Source organism: Crotalus tigris, unplaced genomic scaffold, assembly GCF_016545835.1.
Source record: "Crotalus tigris isolate CLP2741 ecotype Arizona unplaced genomic scaffold, ASM1654583v1 scf7180000018016.4438896, whole genome shotgun sequence".
Taxonomy (NCBI): Eukaryota; Metazoa; Chordata; class Lepidosauria; order Squamata; family Viperidae; genus Crotalus; species Crotalus tigris.
Genome location: NW_024096778.1, coordinates 457,849 through 480,194, shown reverse-complemented (window position 1 = coordinate 480,194; position 22,346 = coordinate 457,849). Strand labels below are relative to the sequence as shown.

The 22,346-nt window shown below is 37.9% G+C and overlaps 1 protein-coding gene across 3 annotated transcripts in view; it reads left to right on the top strand.

Annotated features, from left to right (window-relative positions):
* Positions 1 to 22,346, top strand: part of SENP6 (SUMO specific peptidase 6) — a 98,709-nt gene that overhangs the window by 53,049 nt on the left and 23,314 nt on the right. For all 3 annotated transcript variants that reach the window (XR_005557079.1, XM_039346622.1, XM_039346623.1), the window contains 12 exons: positions 5,489 to 5,559; positions 6,346 to 6,491; positions 7,064 to 7,412; positions 8,731 to 8,960; positions 11,726 to 11,899; positions 12,996 to 13,029; positions 15,701 to 15,886; positions 17,182 to 17,408; positions 18,632 to 18,744; positions 18,821 to 18,937; positions 20,551 to 20,673; positions 21,295 to 21,387. Coding sequence is in view for 2 of the 3 variants with exons in the window: in XM_039346622.1 (XP_039202556.1) it covers positions 5,489 to 5,559; positions 6,346 to 6,491; positions 7,064 to 7,412; positions 8,731 to 8,960; positions 11,726 to 11,899; positions 12,996 to 13,029; positions 15,701 to 15,886; positions 17,182 to 17,408; positions 18,632 to 18,744; positions 18,821 to 18,937; positions 20,551 to 20,673; positions 21,295 to 21,387 (1,863 nt within the window). In the remaining variant the exon portion in view is untranslated. The remainder of the gene's footprint in view (positions 1 to 5,488; positions 5,560 to 6,345; positions 6,492 to 7,063; positions 7,413 to 8,730; positions 8,961 to 11,725; positions 11,900 to 12,995; positions 13,030 to 15,700; positions 15,887 to 17,181; positions 17,409 to 18,631; positions 18,745 to 18,820; positions 18,938 to 20,550; positions 20,674 to 21,294; positions 21,388 to 22,346) is intronic.

Here is a 22,346-nt window from a genome sequence, read left to right as displayed (position 1 = left end):
GGACTAGGGCGATGGTGCGCGTATCCACAGAGAGGGCTCTGAGTGCCGCCTCTGGCACCCGTGCCATAGGTTCGCCACCACTGTACTATAGCCATTGAATATGTCGCAATAATTGTGGGGAGGGGACAAGTCTCTCTTTTGGATGTGCATGCAGTTAGCCACAGAGATACTGTATTCTTCCTTAGTCTGAAGTGAAGCATCTTGAGCCTTTGCAAGTGTCATTTTTAATATATGCTTCTATTTTTAAAATTTAATTGATATTTACTTTAATTCCTAGCAAATTACATCATTTACATCATAAAAACTTTAATACATAACAGGAATTGCTGTAGGTCAGTGGTTCTCAACCTTTCTAATGCTGCGACCCCATAATACAGTTCCCCATGTTGTGGTGACCCCCAACCACTTATACATCACTGGGTGCCAGGGGCGTGGCCAAAGAAAAGGGGGAAAAAATGGCAGACAGCCTTGTTTGGCGACCCCCGTGAAATGGTAGCTTGACCCCAAATGGGGTCCCGACCCACAGGTTGAGAACCACTGCTGTAGGTACTGTAAAATTAAAATTAATTAAAATTTCCTTAAAATTAAGCAAAATGTAACTGATAGTTAGATATACAATGGACTTGCTCATTATTTGTGGGGGATATGTAAATGGAATTCCATTTGTTGCATCTTTAAATGAAGATTCATTCACTAGAAATACAACTGTTTAGTACAGTGCTTTTCAACCAGTGGTACAGGTACCACCTGTGGTACATTGGCACCTGGCAGGTGGTATGCGACCATCCTAGAAAAGTGGTAGTGGGGGAGGGGAATGAGCTGAACCGGTGGTAGCACCGCACAAGCCTGAGCAAGAGATGGCTGGAGCTGCAGGGCTATCAGGGCTCCAGCTGGAGCTCAGCGCTGATCCTGGAGCTTCTGCTGAGCTCAGAAGAAGCACCGATCAGTTGGAATGTTGCAGCATCTCCAGGGTCTTGTGATTTACATTCAGATGCTTGGCAACTGATTCATATTTATGACAGTCACAGTGTCCCAGAGCCATGTGAAGTGACCAAAACCTGCTGCAACCACCCAGCAGACGGAGGGAATAAAAACCAAACACCCCCCACCCCACCCCTGCTGCCAATCCTCAACAGAAATGCTCACAATGAAAACCTCGGACAGGAGGAAGAGCGCCACCGGGTGGATAGGAAGGTGTCTTGCTTGGCTGTGGCTTGGGGGGCACTTTTTTCAGTGCCATTGTAACTTTGAGCAGTCACTAACGAACTGTTGTAAGTCGAGGACTACCTGTACTTTATCACTTTTTTCCTTTTTTTGTGGTCATCAAGTTTTTGACACCTTGCTAGGTGACTGGTTGTACTCGGATGTTGCCATATCCTAAAAGTGGTACAATGGGTGAAAAGGTTGAAAAGCCCTGGTCTAGCATATGAAATGTATTTGCAAAGTGTCATTTACGATGAACTGCTTTAAGTGAACAGAATTTTTTTAAAAAAATAGTCACTTGTTTATTTTTTATGTATTTATCAAAATGTGATTACTCAGCGTGTGGTCCTCAATGGAACTGCATTAACATGGAGGGAAGTGTGTAGTGGGGTGCTCCATAGCTCTGTTCTGGGCCCAGTGCTCTTCAACATCTTCATCAACGATTTGGATGAGGGGATAGATGCGGAACTCATCAAATTTGCAGATGACACCAAGCTGGCAGGAATAGCCAACACTCCAGAAGACAGGCTTAAGATATAGAAGGATCTGGACAGATTTTAACACTGGGCACTAACAAAATGAAATTCAATGGTGAAAAAAGCAAGGTTCTACATTTAGACAAGAAAAACCAAATGTACAGGTATCGTATAGGGCAGACATGTCAAACACAAGGCCCAGGGGCTAGATGCGGCCCGCGAAGTGGTTTCATGTGGCCCGTGAAGCCATCCTGGAAACAGTGAGGGAACGGCCTCCCCTGCCTTGGCCCTGGCCCTGGCCCAGGCCATGTACAATTTTATGGTGGCCATCTATGCTGAAACGCATTCAGTCTTAGCTCCACAAGGCTATCTGGAAACAGCGAGGAACCAGGAGAACCTTGAGCAGCAGCCTTGAGGAAGTGGGGCTGGGCTTGGTGCTGCGGGCGCTCAAGGACCAGGCTGGGCATTTGACCTCTGCTGCCCAGGGCTCCAGGCAGCCCGTACCACCATCCAGGCCCCCCGCATGGCCTGAGAGGAATAGTGAGGCTCCTCCAGTGGACATGGTCCCACTTGCCCTGGTCCCACCCCATTCTGCCGGAGACCCTCAGATCTGTCCCACTCCTGCCCAGGCCCCCACAGGTACCCTTGACGCGAACGACGTAGAGCTGGCCACGCCCACCAAGTAGGCCACACCCACTCAATCCACGCTCACCCAGTAGGCCGCATCCACCCTGGCTACACCCACCTGGCCCCCTGAGGATAACCTCAATGCTGATGTGGCCCTCAATGAAATTGAGTTTGACACTCCTGGTATAGGGGGTACCTTGCTCAATAGTAGTAACTGTGAGAGGGACCTCAGAGTCCTATTGGACAATCACTTAAATATGAGCCAGCTGTGTGCTGCAGCTGCCAGAAAGGCCAACACAGTGCTGGGCTGCATTAACAGAGGGATAGAATCAAGATCACGTGAAGTGTTAATACCACTTTACAATGCCTTGGTAAGGCCATACTTGGAATACTGCATCCAGTTTGGTCACCGCGATGTAAAAAAGATGTTGAGATTCTAGAAAGAGTACAGAGAAGAGCAACAAAGATGATTAGGGGACTGGAGGCTAAAACATATAAGGAACGGCTGCTGGAATTGGATATGTCTAGTTTAATGAAGAGAAGGATGAGGGGGGACATGATAGCAGTGTTCCAATATCTCAGGGGCTGCCACAAAGAAGAGGGAGTCAAGCTATTTTCCAAGGCGCCTGAAGGCAGGACAAGAAGCAATGGATGAAAACTAATCAAGGAGAGAAGCAACCCAGAACTAAGGAGAAACTTCCTGACAGTTAGAACAATTAACCAGTGGAACAACCTGCCTCCAGAAACGGTGAATGATCCAATACTGGAAATATTTAAGAAGAGACTGGACAGCCATTTGTCTGAAATGGTATAGGGTTTCCTGCCTGAGCAGGGGGTTGGACTTGATGACCTTCAAGGTCCCTTCCAACTTTATCATCATTATTATTATTAAATATTGTCAAGTAACTAAGTGACAAATCCATGATATTTAGAGACAACGAAATATTTTTTTTAAATGTAGATAGGTAGAAAATACACATAGTTTTATTCACCATACATCTAAAGCGGGGTTCCGAACCAGGGGTGCGAGATGATATTCCAGGGGGTATGAAAGCTTGGGTTTTCAAAATTGTAGTGTATATGCATAATTCATTGCCGTTATTTTGAACTTTTGTAAAGGGTGCAGGAATATATCAGAAGCATTCTAGGGGTGCAGCAGGGTATAGAAAAGGTTGGGAGCTGCTGATCTAAAGTATTGCCTGCAGTAAGTGTATTGCAATTGAGATAAAATATAAAATTCATCAAAATTCAATAGAGTAGTGGTTCCGGCTATCTAAGGTTTTCTATTATTGGGCAATTATTATTTTATCTGCTAAAATGAAATAAATAATAAGTTGGCTATTTTTAAGATTGATATTTGTCCTGTAAATAAGTATGGTAAGTGTAATTCTCGGTGAGCATCTAGTTCTTTGTTTAGTATTCATGGTTATCTCCCCAAATTTTACACTAATAGGGAATAGGTTTCTCATATTATCACTAGTTTTCTCCTCCCCCCCCCCAATTTAGTTAAATAGATTTTCCATTGTACTGTAACAACCATTGAAGACCATGTTAATTTTAAAGGATATATAATCTAAAATAGCTAAAGAATATAACATGCAGTATCAACTATCAGTTCCGTTTTATCCTAAAATATGTTTTTTGCATCTAGTAATAATTTAGTAAAGAGAGTCTTATTCGCATACAATAATATGCTAAATTGCTAAGAATTCTGCCTTTTTTTGATAGAATTCTGTGAGATCATTTCTATTGAGCTTTTTATTCTGGGAGAAATAGCTAAACCAACCAGAAAGACTTACATTGTGGTTTATTCAGCATGTCCTCCAAACAGTTTTCTTAAGAAGTCAGAAATTTGTTATTCTTAGATTTTGATTCCTTGCTACTTTAGAACAAGTTAGAAAACCTAGTTCAATCAGGTACTGAACAAGTCAAATGGAAGCTTTCTGGTTTTTTAAGTTTGGCATGCTGACAGAAGGGATTGTTAGACAATAAAATGTCTAATTTGTTTTATAAGCTAAAATTCATAATAGCTTAGGTGGCTATGGACAAAGTGACTGCCAAAACTAAAATATAAATAGCAAAAGAAACCTTGTATTTTTGGGATGTAATCTCTCTCTCTCTCTCCATTATCTATTGTAACAAAAGATTTACTATTTCAAGTACCTTAGTACACTTCACTCAATCAGAATTTTTTCTGGATAGTTATTGCAGTACTGCAAACTTTTTGTGTCTATCAATACCTTAAAAATGTCAATACCATCTTATTTTATGGGTGCTTTCATCTTAATTGTATAATGAGAATTCCTGTTCCACCTCCCCCCCCCCCCCCCCGCAGCATGGAAAAATATGCTTTTCTCCTCACACAAACAGTTTGTCAGGACAGTGGCAGTTAACTACATACTTATTTTATGTAGCTGACTGATGGAACCCATTGATCAGTAACAGCATTTATGTTGTGATTGAAAGTCAAAGATAATATTGTCAGGAATTTTCTTTTTCATAGCCTTTAGTTTTACAGATAGTCCTTGATGTAAGACCATGATTAAGCCCCAATTTTGGTCATAAACCATGAAGGTCAACCTTTTTTGTGGAGAACATGGCCACCGTTAAGTGAACCAATTGCAGATGCAGGCCATTTGCCATTTGCCAAATGCCCAAAATGCATTCATGTGACTGTCGGAGTTCATAAGTTCCAGTTTTGGGCTTTGTCATAACTTTGAACAGTTGATAATAGACTGTTGTAGGTCAAGGACTGCCTGTATTCTGACCAAAGAATGGAAGCTAGATACAGCATTTAATAAGGTAGACAATCTTAGTGGCTAAAATCACTTTTATATTATTTTAGAGGTTTAAAGGGCATAGGATAGATGTAAATGGGTGAGGGATTTGTGTCTATGTGGGTGTGTGTCAGTGTTTACTATGATAAACTTTTCTGTAATTCCTATTTAAATTAGTAGAAACTCAACAAATTTCAGCATGGTCAGACAATGTAGTGGGAGTCAAAAATAAGAGGTTCAGAAGTTTCACATAGCCTTTCAGCCACTGTTTAGAAACTTGTAGATTTCAATATGCTAGGTTTCTACAATGTAAAATATAAATACCTTTTAACATTTTGTTAATTTGCTGTGCTTTAAATATAGTTGCAATTTTTCTGAATACAACTTCTGATTGACTTTTCCTAGGAAAGAATATCCCCATAATATTCCAAAGGTGGATAACAATTGCAATAAGTGGTCTCAGCTTCAGGAGATGAGTATGTCTTTTTTAATTTTTAAAAATATTAAAATGATTTAAATGTATATTACATATAAAAAGAAATAAATGCATGTTTGGCCTTCTCAATAGAAACAGTTATAAAAGAATTTTTTGTTCTGCTTGTTGTTTAAAAACTATTTTTATATTGATCTTTTTTCCTTTTCCTTATTTTGTTTTATTACTTTTTGGCAAGAACAAACCTTTTACTTAAGGAGGGGATTAATAGGGCTGTAAGTTATATTTTTAATTGATGATATGGACATTTCAATTTATAACAATATGTTTTGAAGTGGAAAATAAATCTCTTTTCAACTATCCAGTAGTGGGAATTATATTTATGCTGCTTTGTTGGTTGCCATTCTCTTAACTACTTTACCACTGTGTTGTTATTCTTACATTTTTTTTCCCCTTAAAGAACTTATCATTGTCCAATTCTGATTTACTTAGTTATTTAATATATTGAAGTCAACACATTCAGTTTGTAGGCTAGGGTCTATATTGTGATTTAGAAAAAAAAATAGGTCTTTGTGTTGGTATATCAGTTTTCATTTGAAGTTTCAGCTACATGCTGCTTAGAGTGAGAAACAGTTGTTTTGAATGAATAGCTTTGCAGCCTTTTTTCCCCCTTGAATTATCATAGGTGCCTGGACAGAAGCAATCAATAACTATTTTTTCTTCATCCTGATGAAAAGCAAAAGAGTAAATTAGAGTTGCTGTTCCAAGTGAAGATATTTGGTGGTAATTAGTAATGATCTCCCTCTTTTTTATTTTTATTTTTTTTTAGAAAGAGTGATGGAGAACAGAGATGAGTCTGGTTCAGAGTCAGAGTCAGGAATTACAAGGAGGGTACAACAGAAACGGCAATGCAGTTTATATCAGGCTGGTTTGCTTCCATCTCCTGCCACCAAAACTAATGCAACCCACATAGAGGTGGGTTATATATTTACTTTTCCTTATTTTCTGTTAAATTCATGAAATGCCATTATTAAAAGGGTAAAACTACAGTTTAAAACTTTGATTATAAAGTCTTTTGCAATTGTCACAATTTGGCTGCATATTCCTTTTCTAATACTGTTGTTGTAACAGTTTGCCTTTTTAAATCTAAAATTAGTTTCTTTTACACAGACTCCATTAGAAAATAAACTAGATACTTAGGTATTAATCTTCAAGTTGTAAAGTAGTGGACTTGCTGAATTATTACTCTTTCACTGCATAAACAGGTGGTAAATATTTTAAAACGTCTTTCAACAAATCTGTGATTAAATATTTGAAAATGTTAAAATATAAGAGTAATGGCTTGGAAAAAGAATGACGGTGAAAAACCTGAGAAAAAGCAAAAGTACAGCTGAATTAGCTGGTAATTTAAATTAGATAGTAATTTATGACAGGAGCTTAATTCTATTTTTTAAAAAAGAAAGTTAGATCTGTGAATCTATGCAAGTTGTATTCCACACCTGTTACATTTATTCATAATATGTGCAAAAATATCTTTTTAACCCTAGGGCTTGGATAGTTGCTCCAGAATTTGCCCATGCATTGGAAAAACAAATGAAAGTGAAACTGAATGCCAACTTCCTGGGGTTTTTGTTAGAAGCTTGCAAAGACAGGCCACACAAAGCATGCCTTTACATGATAACTTGACACGAGAATCAATACATGACAGTTCAACAGAGCAACATTCTTTAAGCACGGGATTAAATGCAAAAAAGTTTTATGGAACCATTTCTGCAGAAGTCATGGTGAGGCGCAACATAGGTCCTGCTATGTTACGGCCAAATGGAAAAGTGGGTTCTAAAATGACTGGACATTTACGACAGAAGACTACAACAACATCTGAACTAAATGATCCAAGTATGTCTTTTTGTTTAAAAAAAAAAAATTAAAGCTAGGTAAAAACTAAAATTATAACCTTCACCATTTTGAAGAGGAAATATATCACTGGAGTTACTTAATGGTCTTGGAGCATGTTCTGAAAGTCTCTGATGTAGCAGAGTTCTATATGTATAGAACAGTGATGGCGAACCTTTTAGAGATCGAGTGCCCAAACTGCAACCCAAAACCCACTTATTTATCACCGGGTGCCAGGTGGGCATGATCCACTGGGTGGGTGTGGCTGTGGTCATGGCAGACTGGGTGGGTGTGGCCAAGGTGGGCGTGGTCACCTTGATGTTGCTTGTGGGGAGAGACGCCTGTGGGGGCCGGGCAGGGTTGGGGAAGATCCAGGGAGTCTCTGGCAGGTGGGGCGGTGGGCAGGAGGCTCGTCCTGCAGGGTGAGGCGAGGCAGGGCAGGGGTGCTATTGCCGCAGGGCAAGGCGAGGCAGGGGCACGGCGACGGCTGCCTGACACCATTGGCCCCTGCACCCAGAGGCCAATGATTGCATGGGGGCCAACAGTGTCTGTCAGCTTCCACAGCCTGCCAGCACCTCGCCCAGCACACTCTGGGGCTCCACGGCTTGCCACCAGCAGTTCAGAGAAGCCACCTCTGAGCTGGACAGCCGGCTGACAGTTGAAGAAGCGATGCAGTGGGTCATGCCTGAGAAAAGGAGAGCATGCGAGGCCAGGAGGGATGGGACATGGGGGAAGGAAACCAGCCATGCTGGGATGCATCCGGCCATGTGGGACCTCGCTGAGTTAGCGGGTGGCTGGTTGAAGGGGGACGGTTGCCATCTCCGGGGCATGGTGCGCGTGCCCACAGAGAGAGCTCTGAGTGCCGCCTCTGGCACGCGTGCCATAGGTTCGCCACCACTGGTATAGAACTAGAGAGTTCTATTTAGTGTCTTTCATAGAGACCTCCTAGGAAACATATATTTAGTTCTAAGTTCTAAAATAAGGTTAAAGATATGATGTTTGCTTTAACAGATACTAGAGCAAAACAGAATATTAATGTATTCTTTTAAAGTTATATAGAATACAAATCGCATTTGTATCTTAGATGCCTGCATATGAATAGTATGTCATGTCTGTTGACAGCTCTGCTTTTGAGATCAGCCAGTGCGGGTTTGGTGCTATGAGACACAGAATTTTCTCTTGTTCTAAATAGACACTTCTTCCATATCTTCAACTTCTTATTTAGAATTGGATAGTAAATTTTAGTTGTTATGATAATTTTAAAGGTTCATATTTTAGTTATCATAAAATATAAACTTCAGAAAAATGCTTTTGTTTTCAGTTGTTCTATCCAGTGATGATGAAGAAGATCAGATTGGTGTCACTAATAGAATGGAGAGCGTATCGCCACGCCCAGCAGATTCAGCCTGTTCTTCTCCTGCACCTTCCACGGGAAAAGTGGAAGCAGCCCTGAAGGAAAATACTTGTGAACTAGAACAAAGGCTAACTGGCATTACAGCAGAAACGGAAGCTACAGTAGCATTACCAAGAAAAGCAAGAATGAAAGACCAGGTAGCTCCTCCATATGCAGAATGAAATGATTATGTATGCTTATCAATGATTTCTCTGTGTAAGTGGAAATGTAGGATAATGACTGCATAGGTATACATGGAGTTATCTAGTGGGAAAATAGTCCTATCTGTCAGTGGTTCTGAAAATAGTAAGAAAGTGCTTGCTTCTTTATCAGGTGTACATTTATCCTTCTAATGTATAACTAATTACCTTTCAATAGGATTACTGCATAGCTATCTTTTTTGATATCTATTAGATATTTATCTGATATGCATGTTGGCTCTCTAAAACACAAAGTGAAGAATTGCAGTTAATAACTACTAGGCTTTGTGAAAAATATCAGGTTTCCCAAACAATATGGCAAACTATTTTTGAAAGATGTAAAAAACACTATTAAATGCAGTACTAAAGATCAAGTGTAGGCACCAGCGTAAACGCAAAGAAATGAAATCTCCCCAGAGATGAATGAGTCTGTTGATGTAATTAAAGCTGTTAGCTGGATTGGGACATTAGTTAAAACTTGCCTCAGTAGTATGGGAGCCATTTTTCTGTACTACTTTCCATGTTAAATTTGATTGTCCAAATCACAGGAACTGTGTAAGAAGAATGAAATCAAAGGTCAACAACCACATCAGTTTCAAAGATGGAGCCCTTAAATTGGCCAAAGAGGATATTATCTTTATGTGGGCCATCACTTCCATGTTGCTTCTATTCCTATAGAATCAGAAACATGGAAAACAGCCCAGGAGAGTTGTTGTAACAGTTTTGCTAATAAGTATAAATCAATTTCAGGAGATAAACTGATTCTACAAGGAAAAGCATCCTTAAATTAAAATACATTGAAAATTGTCCCAATTAATAGCACTTCACTGTAAGGATTTCATGGTGGGGATTTTTGTTTTTTAGTTTGAGCATCACTGCAAGAATTGGATAAACAAAGACAAAAATGCACCATGAACAGGCTCCTTAAATGCTGTCAAGGGGGACAACTTTCACGGTATGTTAATCTAAAGACTTAATAGTCAAGGCAGCAACCTTCTGTAGGGGGAATTCTAAGTTATGAACTTGTTTAAAAAATGCAAATATGCTTTACAGCAATCCACTAGATAAAATGGATTGAAATAATGTAATATTTATACAGACCACATAGTATTAGACACAAATGCCACAATACCTCATATGTATGAATAATTTAGTTGCCTACACTGTAGAGTTGATACAAAATGAGATGAAAATAGAATCTGGTAATTTCAAATACATTGTTATTGTCCAGTGTCTTGAACTTGGCTTTTAAAAAAAAAAGTGTACAGGGGAGGGAAAGGAGGTATATGATTCAACTAAAATAAAATCAGTGGGACTGTTTCAGCATCATTATTTTTAACTTTATGTTCGGTGCTTCTAAAATATAGTGTACTGCTTCAAATGTTGCACTTTTAGAACTGTTTTGGCACTGTTTATGTTTTGATAGATGAACATGTGCAGAATAATTTTTATGACAGTGTTTCTTATTCTTTTTGCTCTGATGTATCTTGTATATAAGATCTGCATGTGCCCCTTTTTATGAAACTCTGAACCTGTGTCGATTCAGATGGAATGTACAGTTCTTCCTTTTGAACACAGAGTCTTTTGTGAATGATGGTTTATACATAACAGTGATTCCAGACTATTTTACTTAGGGTGATACAGCATCTTTCCCTTAGGAAAAGAAGGCACAAGAGTCCAGAATGGAACTGTACCCAAAACAAAGAATGCCTTAAGGGCACCGTACATTCTTGCATGTTGAGTCATCAGTGCACCCAAGTACTTATAAGATTTTAGCATTCATGTGAGAATTTTGTGAGAGTTTGGCTTCTTTTTATGCTTTACAATCTTAAAAGATTTTCTAAAGCCTCATGAGATTTGGATCATTGTTTTATTTTAAAAAACCTATTAGGTTTAAATTAATAGGTGTGAGTAAGTTGTAATACTCAAGTATTAACTACCAGAGCATTGAGAAGAGTTGATGTTCATAGATATCATGTTGCCAAACCTAGTTTTAAAATCCTGACACATGCTGGCTGGGAGTTGAATCTTAAATCTTAAAGCTGCCAAGGTTGAGAAATGATATCCTAGCAAACATAACCTAGAATGAAGTTACTGAACAATTGCATCTCTAATTATAGGCCTGTTATATCATTCTAGTCATTAAGAGATTATATTAGTGACATCGCCTTCTGGAGATGTCACATGGTAATGATCCAGGAAAGGGATTTTCAGTCTTTTATCTCCTGGAACAATCTTCTCTCTACCCAAATGAAGGCTTATTGGTATTATGTTTTGACATCTGTTGAAAGATACATCTATTTGCTTAGGGCTCTTTGTAATAATGGAGTTTGCATGAACATCAAAAGCATGTTACCAAAAAACTTTATTGCTTAATTCAAATACCTTTCTTATAATTTTAGACTTATCCTGCTTTGTCTTGCAATTATTACTGATGTAGACAATATCTTTAAAGAAATTATGCTTGTGATATGGAAGCAGTTAATTCAAATTCAGAAGAGTTACATATAGATCTGTTCATAATTTGTAGATATAATGTGGCGTTGACATGCTTTTAATATTTACATTGTTGCTACAAATGAAAGTTTTAAAAAAAAGTTTCACTTGCAAATATTTCGGCCAGTTTTCAGTAATTCTGAAGGATAGCTCATATGTTTTAAATGCAAGTTATAATTAGCAATTTTTTTTCATAAATTAAGGTGGTGATGTTAATTATTTTACAGTTTGGCAACATTGTATCCAATGCTCCTGTAAAGCGTCGAAAGGTTTTCTCCCAAGAGACTGTGACCGATGTCATAATACCTTCAAAATATCAGAACTCTTACGAAAGTGTCATATTAAACTGTCGGAGTATAAGAATAGGAACTCTGCGAAGAATGGTGGTGGATCCTGTAGTTGTAAGTAAAGTAATAGATTTGGAGTTTGTCAGTTCTGTTTTATAACAGTGGAGAATCTAAAGATATAGTTATGTTAAGGCAGATGTGATAGAATTATACTTTTTAGAGTTAAACACAGAATAGAAAATGTTTCTATTTGTTTTGCGCATAGAGCAAACAGGTTGTCTCTCATATGTTCTGTCACTATTCTGAGCCAGTCAGTTTTCAAACAATAGAAGCCTTATTGTTTCCCTGTTTTGGGTTCTGCTCTGACAGAATCTGGAACAGAGCCAAAAATTCTAGATGTAGCAAATACCAGGTTTTTGGACCTGCAAAGATCCAAGGAGAAGATTACGTGGCAAAAAAGGAATCGAAGAAAACTCTGCTGCCATCCTTTGATTTTTGGAATAGAAGAATCTGATGTTGCCAGTTGCCAAGTATCTGAATTCTGATTATGTGACTATGGGGATGCTGTAAAGACCATAAGTTCGAAAAATGGTCTTAAGTCACTTTTTTCAGTGCTGTTGTAACTTTGAACGGTCACTAAATGACTAGTTGTAAGTCGAGGACTATCTATATAGCTAACTGTGTTCTTAAGACTTAGGAGTTAAAGGTGTTAATATATTATTAAATTGTTCCAAAAATATTAAATCCTTCACTCTGTGAAGACGTTTGGATATATTGAATTTGGACTGTTATCTAAAAAAAAGTGATTATGTACTCATGGAAGAATGCTTATGTCCTAGAATTGTGGGAAAAAAATATTAACAAAATTTGGCAAGTCTCAACCTTTGCACTGAAGCAGATGTAAGCTAGAATAATTCTGTATGGTCTAGGTTTAATTCATTGTTCACCAAATTATAACGTTGAATACATTCAGGGGGGAGGAGAGAGAGAAAGACAGAGACAGAATATTAAGGGGGAGAGAAAGAATTAAACAATTTAGGATTCTGTCTTTCATTTATGTTTTTTTTTCTAGGGATTTTTTGGTAGAGGGTCCCCCCTCTTTTTTTTACTTTCTACTTTAATATCGGAGTTTCCTTGTATGTGAATGATTTCAGACTATGGGTTGGTAATGAGAACATATACCTGTAGTAATATAAATTTTCTTTTTCAGTTTTGTTTAGATTATATTGAGATACATTTGGAAGGTTAGTATTTTATTTTTATTTTCCTGTTATAATTTTTCTACATATTGTTGTATGTGATAAATATATTACCTGGTAATTACATATTTGTTTCTATGTGTTTATTCTGGTGAGTTAAAATATTTAATATATCAGATACTTAAAGCAAGCAGGAATGGTTTCCTTATATATAACATATTAAACACCAAGGAAATTTCAAACATTTGAAATACTTATTTTAGGAAAAATATTAATAGACCAATTGAAGACAATAAATGAATGACTTTCAGAGATACTAGCAATAATTTCCAGTGTTTAATGTTCAAAGTACAATACCAATATTTAGGTAGTGGTTGAGAAAATAAGCTCGATGGGTTTTATGCTTTGAATTTTTTTAAAAAATATTGTATTAAATAATAAGGTGACCAACTGTCCTCCTTTAGGGAGGACAGTCCTCCTTTTGTAAGGTCTGTCCTCCCTCGAAAAGTGTCCTCCTACAGGTCCTCCTTTTTGATATTTAAAGACTAATCTGCAGGGCTTTTTTTTTTCTCATAGAACACTCAGAACGGCATTCCAGCATCTTTTTTTGATGTTTTTTTTTTTCAAATTTTGCATGAGCTGTTCTACTCTCCCTATTGGCTTTTGAAAGCCAATAGGAATTGCTGCTGAGCACGCCAAAACACCCGGCTGGCAAACTTTGCACATGCAAATTGTCTGCAGCAAAGACGAATTGGCAAAAAACTTCGCACCCCTCCCTTCTACCCAACTACACCATCTCCTAGTTCAGTGATGGCAAATCTTTTAGAGACTGAGCGGCCAAACTGCAACCCAAAACCCACTTATGCATTGTTGAGTGCTGGATGGGTGTGGCCCATTGGCTGGGTGTGGGTCAATTGGGTGGGCGTGGCCAATTGGGTGGCTGTGGCTGTGGTGATAACGGCAGACTGGGTGAGACTAAAAAGTTCAATCAATCAATTTCAACTTTGCAAGATCTTTTTTTTCCCACAAGAAGTTGAAATTGATTGAACCTTTTTTTTGTACATGGCGGAGGCCTAAAGCAAAAAGGTTTTATAAAACCCAGCTGAAGGCCTAGGACTGGGGCGATGGCGCGCGTGCCCACAGAGAGGGCTCTGAGTGCCGCCTCTGGCACCCGTGCCATAGGTTCACCACCACTGTCTTAGTTAGTTCCGAAGATACCTGGAGGAGACTGGAGCGGTAAGTTTCTCTTGATCTTCAGCTCTGCTAGGGCAATAATGGGTGTGGGCTCAAGATGCAGGGGCAGCAGGTGTGCTGCAGGTAGGGGTGTGAGGGGCGGCAGCGGCTGGCTGCCCCCCGGTGTTGTGGGAGCCACGGGCTCTCTCTACACGGGGCTGCGCAGGGTGAGCAGTGGTGCTGGCAGGGCAGCTGCAGGCAGGGTGTGTCAACAGCGGGCTGCCCCCCGGGGCCGGAGCAGCGCAGCTGGTGCTTTGGGAGCCGCGGGGCCTGCTCTACACGGGGCAGCGGTGCTGGTGGGGTGGCTGCGGGCGGGGGCTCAGAAGGTGGTTGACCTTCCATGGGCCGGGCTAGCTTTTACGATATTTTTTTCTTCAATTTATTTGTGTCCTTCTTTTTATTGTAAAAAAGTTGGTCACCTTATAAATAATATTAATATAATTTGTTCAATAAATAAAGTAATTCTTGTTTCTTATATTTTAAGAAATATGGATATAGATATGCAAAAGAATAATTCAGATGCCACAAAATTACTGTTTTGAAGCCCATACAATCATAATCACTTTCATACTATAAAAATATATATTGAAACTAATGCTGTCTCCTTCACTAATCCATATGTGCAAACTAACCCTCTGTTTTTTATTACAAATGAGATATATGCTGCTGCTTTTTGGTGAAAATAGAATCTCGGAGCTATAGAAGCCATATTATGTAGCCTCTTTTTAGGCAGGGGAGTTGGTTCATAGAGGTATGAGAAAGGAAGAAATATTCTAGGGAGAACAATTAGGCATTTGCCGTTATGAATTCTATCTCCTAGCCAATCCTTCCTACCCCCATCCCCCCCAAAAATGGCCCTCTACATCCTTCAAAAGCTTTTATTATGAGATATGAAATGGGAGACTCAGCTGATTCTCTTTCTATGTTCACAATTTTCTATCCAAGCCTATTTGTTTCCTGCCAAACATACTACCTAGTATTACATTAGTAGACTGCTGCTTGCATATTTGGATTTTCTTTAGGAGTTCTACAGACTATCACTTTGAAAAAATATTTGCCCACTTCCCATTCTGCTGATAGAATAGGTTTTAATTTGATACCTTCCAAAGTTCAGTCTCTAGTTGTAAAAGCTTTGAAGTTAATTTCAGGGAATAATGGACATTGTTCCTTATAATATTAGATGGACCAGAAAATTTAAATAATAACTATATTTTTCTAATCTGATTTGGTGTTTTTTTTACAACCTTTGAAATAACAATATTCCTTCTGTGTTGACCTTATTCTTTTTTGTTTTATTTTATTTAAAAAGTTGTCAGGCAAAAACTTAAAGGCGTTTGACTAGGAAATACTTGATCAGTAGCACATTTAGTGGGTATAAATATAGACGTTTCCTTGGATACTATTGGTTTGTTCTGATAACGGTTTGTTATTATTTTGAATGAGTATTAATGAAATTTTGATTGAATATTTTTTATTTTTTTAGAGTCAGAAAATGATACTAGAGATATTAATTTAAAAACGTTGGACCTTACAAAGTGTGAGTGGTGTGGTGTACGGAAATTGCCAGTGGTTTTCTTGCAAACTGTACCTGCTGCCTGCCAAAGTTTAAGATCACAACTAAAGATGAATAGGGAAAAAGATAATGTCTGGTATGATTGTAAAGGAGCAAGTAAGTAGATGTTGTTGTGATATTCCTTTTTAGAATTTTACGAGTAGACTAGAATATGGGAAACTAGATTAATGTTCATGCTGTTTTCTGAAAATGTATAAATAAAGTAGGGTTCATTGTCTCTTTGTGATTCATAAATGTGGGTTGTGTATTTTTGCATATCCCTTTTGGAATCTTCTCGAGCCTATAAAATCCTTGGCAATAATCCTTATATCCACATGTGCTTTGTGGATAATGCCATATTAGGCATTATCATACTGAATAATCTTAGTTTTTACTATCATGGCAACAGCACCTTTGACATCTGAGCTTTCAGACTTCTAGAATATTTCTGCTTTCTCTAATGCCAATAATTAATTTCTTTAGGTTAATAATCACAAGTTTAGCTGTGTTAAAACATATATACTATTTTTACATTCTTAGTAGTGATATTTGCTTTTGAATAATAAAATAATCTGATCCCCAATCTATCAGCCGTGGCCTATTTGCAATCAGGCCATGTGAATGGTGTGCCAGCATGCTCACGCTCACAGCCCCACTTGTGTGAGTGGCGAACACCAGCACTTTCAGTCCCACTCATGCCAGCGTCTGGCGCTTGCAGCCTCACTTGTGTGAGCGGCAACCACCAGCGCTCACAGCCCCTCTCGTGCAAGAGGTAGGCTCCGGCACTCTCAACCCCACTTGCTTGAGCAGTGGACAAGTGCACATGCGCATGCCTGCCCCTTATGCAAAATCATCCGCTCTCCCCCCCCCCCTTTGCCAGTCCAACAACCCAAAAAGGTTGGGGAATGCTGAGGTAATCTATTTTAGCAAGAGCATAGTAAAGACTGTTCTATTAAAAAGAGCATTTATAAATTCAGCATTCTGAAACTTACAGAAGTTAAGTGCATTTTCACTAGAACAACATTAGATTAAGAACTATTGTCTTTAAGAAACAATTCTCTTAGATTATTTTGCTCCCGGAGTAACTGTTCAGAGATATTTGAATGCAGTACAAATATGTTTGTGGACATGTTGTATTAACCCCAGCCTTCTGTTTTGCTAAAATAAACTAGATTATCAGCATGTGAATATTAAATTCAAAAGACATAGACATATTTATCAGTAAATTATTCCAATATATAGCCTCTTCATGTGGAGATTCTTTAATGTACTGTTTATTTCTTGTAATTGTCTATTTCTACAGAATAAACAACATATAAACTTAAAAGAGAATTTTGATTGCAGTTTATGTTATAATTTTAAATTTATAATAAATGCATGGGCTTTTAACATTACATTTTCTTTTTTTATAGATCCAGAAGAACAATACATCATTTTGATTTTTGAGACAGGTCTTGATCCTCATGCAAATGCAATATTTGAAAAAATAATAACCGAAATTGGTATCAGGAACAACATTTCTGACTTTTTTGTGAAAATTACTTTTGAAGAAGCAAATAGTAGGCTTGTGGCCTTTACAAAATCTTTTGAAGATACTTCTAGAGGAAGCAGTGGTCCTAAAGAAAGCAAAACAAAACATGTACTACTTTTAAAAAATTATTATTTCTATAATTTTATACATAATATTGTCTAAAATATTTCATTAAAGAAAACATCAAACCTATTTTTTAGGTTATGTGTAGACTGAAAAAAATGTAAAATGTTTTATTGCAAAGACTTAAGGTTTTTCTTGTAAAGATTTAAAAGCTAGAAAAATCTGAAAGAGCCAGTCTATCACAGGAGAGACGTATTCACATCACAGTTCATTGTTGGTTTGTTTCTCCTCTATTTCTTTTGTTGGTACCTCTAATATGCTAGTAATAGAAGATTGTTCTTCCTGCCTGGTTTCTGTTTGGGTCTGTGGGCTTCTGTGTTTTAGATTGCTGAAGATTTTTTTTTTTTTATCTACAGATAGGGATGCTACTGTTATTTTTTTTTTTGTATTGTGTGCACAGGTAGGTTAGATTTTTTTAATCCCACCTTTATTATATTTATAAATAACTCCAAGTGACAAACATACATAATTTCTTCTTTCTGTTTTGCTCACAACATCAATCCTAGGTGGTGGGTTGGGCTGGAAGAGAGTGACTGGACCGGTTTTCATGATTAAGGCAGGAATAGAACTCAGTGTCCTGGTTTCTAGGCCAGCACCATAACCAGATGTGATACATTTTTTCCCCTATGTGTGTTCTTGTGTAGGAGTGAAATGTTTTGTTCATTCAGGTTATTATGAGGGTCTCATCTTTTTGTTTTAATATTTTATCTGTATTTTTATTTCCTAGTTTTGTTTTGGTAGTTTTTTTGGGGGGGGCTAATTACATTAAAAGTGATGCATGTGGTGACAGTATCCTCACATGCTGCAATTACACACTTGCTTCATGATGTGTCATTTTATAACTTCCATATGAAATCCCATATTAAGTGGATATCACTAGACTGCCAAATTTTTCAACTGCCCCCCCCCCTTAAGTTTTCTGAGCACATAATATAGAGAACTGTGTTTTAAACAAATTAGGATTTCAGCCAGATCTAGAGTGTGTGTGAAATGGGCAAGGGAGTGAGGAACACATGCTTTATAAACAATAGTACATGAAAATGAAGCTGAGAATAGGCCTAAAGTGATATCCAAATGATCCAGTGTTATTATATTTTATTTTATTGTATTTCAATAATTGCTTATGAAAAAGAAAAGATGTGTAATGTTGTTTCTTTGTCAGCAAGGATTTAAATATATTATGACATTAGTTTGTTAATTTTCTTAAGGTTTTAGAATTTTCTGATTCTAAAATGCAGCTGCAAAATGCAACACAGTTCCAGTTCTTCGAGGATGATGAAAGTGGAGAGCCACATACTGTCTTCATTGGTCCTATAGAAAAGTAAGAGCTAGTTCTACTTTTTGTAATTTCTTAACATGACATGACTTCAGCTTACTTCATATTTGTTTTTTTGCAGGTTGATAGTTTATCCGCCTCCTCCAGCAAAAGGGGGTATTTCTGTGACCAATGAAGATCTTCATTGTTTAAATGAAGGAGAATTTTTAAATGACGTAATAATTGATTTTTATTTAAAGTAAGTTGTGCAGTGTCCATTTCATGTAGATAAAGATAATTGAGAAACTCCTTAAAATTAAAATCCAAAATTCACAGCTAAGTAAAACCTTTGTTAGAACTAATCAAAATAACACAAAAGAGGGTTTAAGGCTTTGAGTTCTCCAGAACTCTTTATCTGGCACAATATTAAATAAATAAATAAATAGGGGAGAGCAAGGGTATTTAAAAAAATGAGATATGGTGATCCAGCCATGAAGTCAGAAGCCTCTCGTTAGCCCTAAGCTGAAGTTTTGACTTTTTTTGCATATTTTTTGGTTAGTGATTTTGTAGGTTATGCGAGTGTTTAGAAGGGTTACTTACCCATACTCTGAAAAAGCAAAATATTAGCTATCCATTTGTCTCTTACCACATCTGATATATTAAGCTTTTTCAGCGTTGTTGATGTAAAGATCAAGGATTCACATTTGTTCCCTTAATTCAGTGCTTCTCAATTATTTTCTGTCATGCCCCCCTAGGAAGAAAAAAACATTTCGCGCCCCCTGCGCGACTGTAAATAGTATCATTTGTCTATAAAATTGTTATAAATACACCTCTGCATAACACTGTATCCTTATTAACGTATATGAGAATAAAAAAAGAAAGAAATGTGGATCAATTTACAACAAAGAATAGCTTTATTAACTGTAGCAGAAAAGATTTAAAGGAGCACAATATTAAAAAAAAACTTTAACCTGCAAAACAAAAATATATAAAATAATTTGAGCTGATTTTTTAAATCAGAGGTGATGTCTGGATTAATGGCTACAATGAGCACGTTTTTCAATGCATAGCTTTTCGAAGCGGGGTTTGAAGCAGGACACAGCAACTCTCAGCTCCTTCTCAATGTGTAGCCGAGACCTGTATTTTTTTTCTGTACAGAGGGCCGATTTCCGGGTCTAAAAGTCACACGGGCGGGTTTGGCCAATCAGGATAGAGCATCATGTCTATCCAATCGGGTCCTTTGCATGTGTCACGTGCGTTGGCGGTCATGTTGTCCTCCGCGTCGGGCTGCTACTGGGGCTGCGCTGGGACAATCTTCAGTGTTCGCGCCGCGCTGCTCCCTCTCTTCAGCTCTAGAGTTGCTAGGCAATCAATGCCGTTTGGGACGCCGCTTGCGAGTGAGTCGGATGATCCGATCTAGAAATCCAATATGACAGTATTTGCCGAGGTCAAACGAGCTCCCCTTTACGGAGCCTCGCGCCCCCCCTGGGGGGCGCGCCCCACTATTTGAGAAGCACTGCCTTAATTAAACATTATTTTAAGTGTTTTTTTCCAAATGTATCGAGATAGTATATTGTAGCTGAATAATAATCCAAAAAGCAAATCATTTCTGAGAATTATTACACTAGTGTTGAAAATAAGTTCTGAAACTTCTTTCAAAGTTTCACTGCCTTTGGATGCTCCGCCTCCTTCAGTAATGTCAACCCTTCAGAGGTTACATTCTGGTTGGAACGCAGAGGCAAAATAGTTCAGGTTGTTCAAATAAAAGATTTGAAATATTACTTTTTAAGACATTCAAAGCAAATTACAGTTTATGCTTTTAGTTTTAACTTTGTGCCCAATATATTGTGTATTCTCTGTTTCAAAATAAAGGTATCTGGTGCTAGAAAAATTAAAACAAGAAGATGCAGATAGGATTCATGTGTTTAGTTCCTTTTTTTACAAACGCCTTAATCAAAGAGAGAGAAGGAACCTTCAAGAAACTTCAAAGCTCACGTAAGTCTGGCTGAGAGATATTTGTAAAATTTCAGTTAAATGAGCGGCCTAACAGAAATACAGGTAGTCCTCGACTTATGACCACAATTGCGCCCAAAATTCCTGTTAAATGAGAATTTGTTAAGTGAATTTTGCCCCATTTTACGACCTTTCTTGCCACAGTTATTAAGTGAATCATTGCAGTTGCTAAATTAGTAACACAGTTATTAACTGAATCTGGCTTCCCCATTGTCTTTGCTTGTCGGGAAGTTGTAAAAAATGATTGCATGACCCCAGGGTTGCTAAAACAGTTATAAGTGTGAAAAACAGTCGTAGGTCACTTTTTTCACTGCCGTTGTAACTTCAAACAGTCACTAAATGAACTGTTGTAAGTCGAGGACTACCTGTAGTTATTTATGTAAAGCCAATTCATACATTTTAATATGTTTTTGATTTGATGTTGGGATCCAATTTCATCTAGAGATTCTAGGTTAGAAAAATGTACTGATATGAGTTCCTGTATGGAAGACTATGGAATAGAGTAATTAATAAATTCTCATTGTGGGTAGAAAAATACTTAATTCCCTAAATATCCTCTAAAAAATTATAAACACATCTCATTCCCTGTTAATTTATTCACAGAATTCAGCAGAAACGGCATGGTCGAGTAAAAACATGGACACGACATGTTGATATTTTTGAAAAAGATTTTATTTTTGTTCCTCTTAATGAAGCGTAAGTAATGTGTAGAGCATTGGAATTTCATTTATATTGGTGGAATCCGTACATCAGATATTTCTTTTCACAATATTTATTGAGCATAATATATGAATATAACTAAGACATACTTAAGGTTAATTTATATAATTCATGTGTAAGGTAAATTATAAAACATAGTTTACAAATCACAATAGTTGTGCTCAGAACCAAACATGCACATTCTGGTGTAATATAGTGTGTATACCACTGGGACTTACGATGGAGAGGTCCTCAAAAGCCCTAGCTCGGGTAGGCAACCTTGGCTCTTTGATGACTCGTGCTGGCTCAGGAATTCTGTGAGTGCACGAGTCATAAAAGAGCCAAGGTTGCCTACCCCTGTCCTAGTTCTTTTGAGATTTTGCCTTTTGGTTTGCCACCCTTTGCTCTGAGAATATACAGACTTTCCCTTCTCCTCTTTCACATACAAAAAGGGGATTCTTTAATACACACACTGAGTGTTATGTCTCCCAGATAATCTCTAAAAGCAACCGTCATGTTCATTGCCCTTGAGGAACTTGTGAAGCAGATTTTTCTCGCTCTTTTCCACTTCATGCTTGAGAAGGGGGTAGAATTAGTTACAGTGACATGCCTCAGTATACCTGACAGCTGTTCTAAACACTTTTGTGGCAAGGAGTAAACCATATTCCTGTCTCTTAACTGAAAGAAATTAAATGAGATGCGTGCTCTAATTCTATTCTCGGGGACTCATTCATGATTAGAGAACAAAATATCTCTGAATGGGTGGGCCTTATTTGTTGTGCTCCCATTTTAGTTCTAAAGTTAGACCAAGACAGATGAGCAGGTAGTTTTGCTTGATGTTATGTTGATATATAGCAGTGATGGCGAACCTTTTAGAGATCGAGTGCCCAAAAACTGGCTCCGCCCGCCACTCCACCCTCTGCTCCGCCCCCCACTCCACCCCCACCCCACCTGCC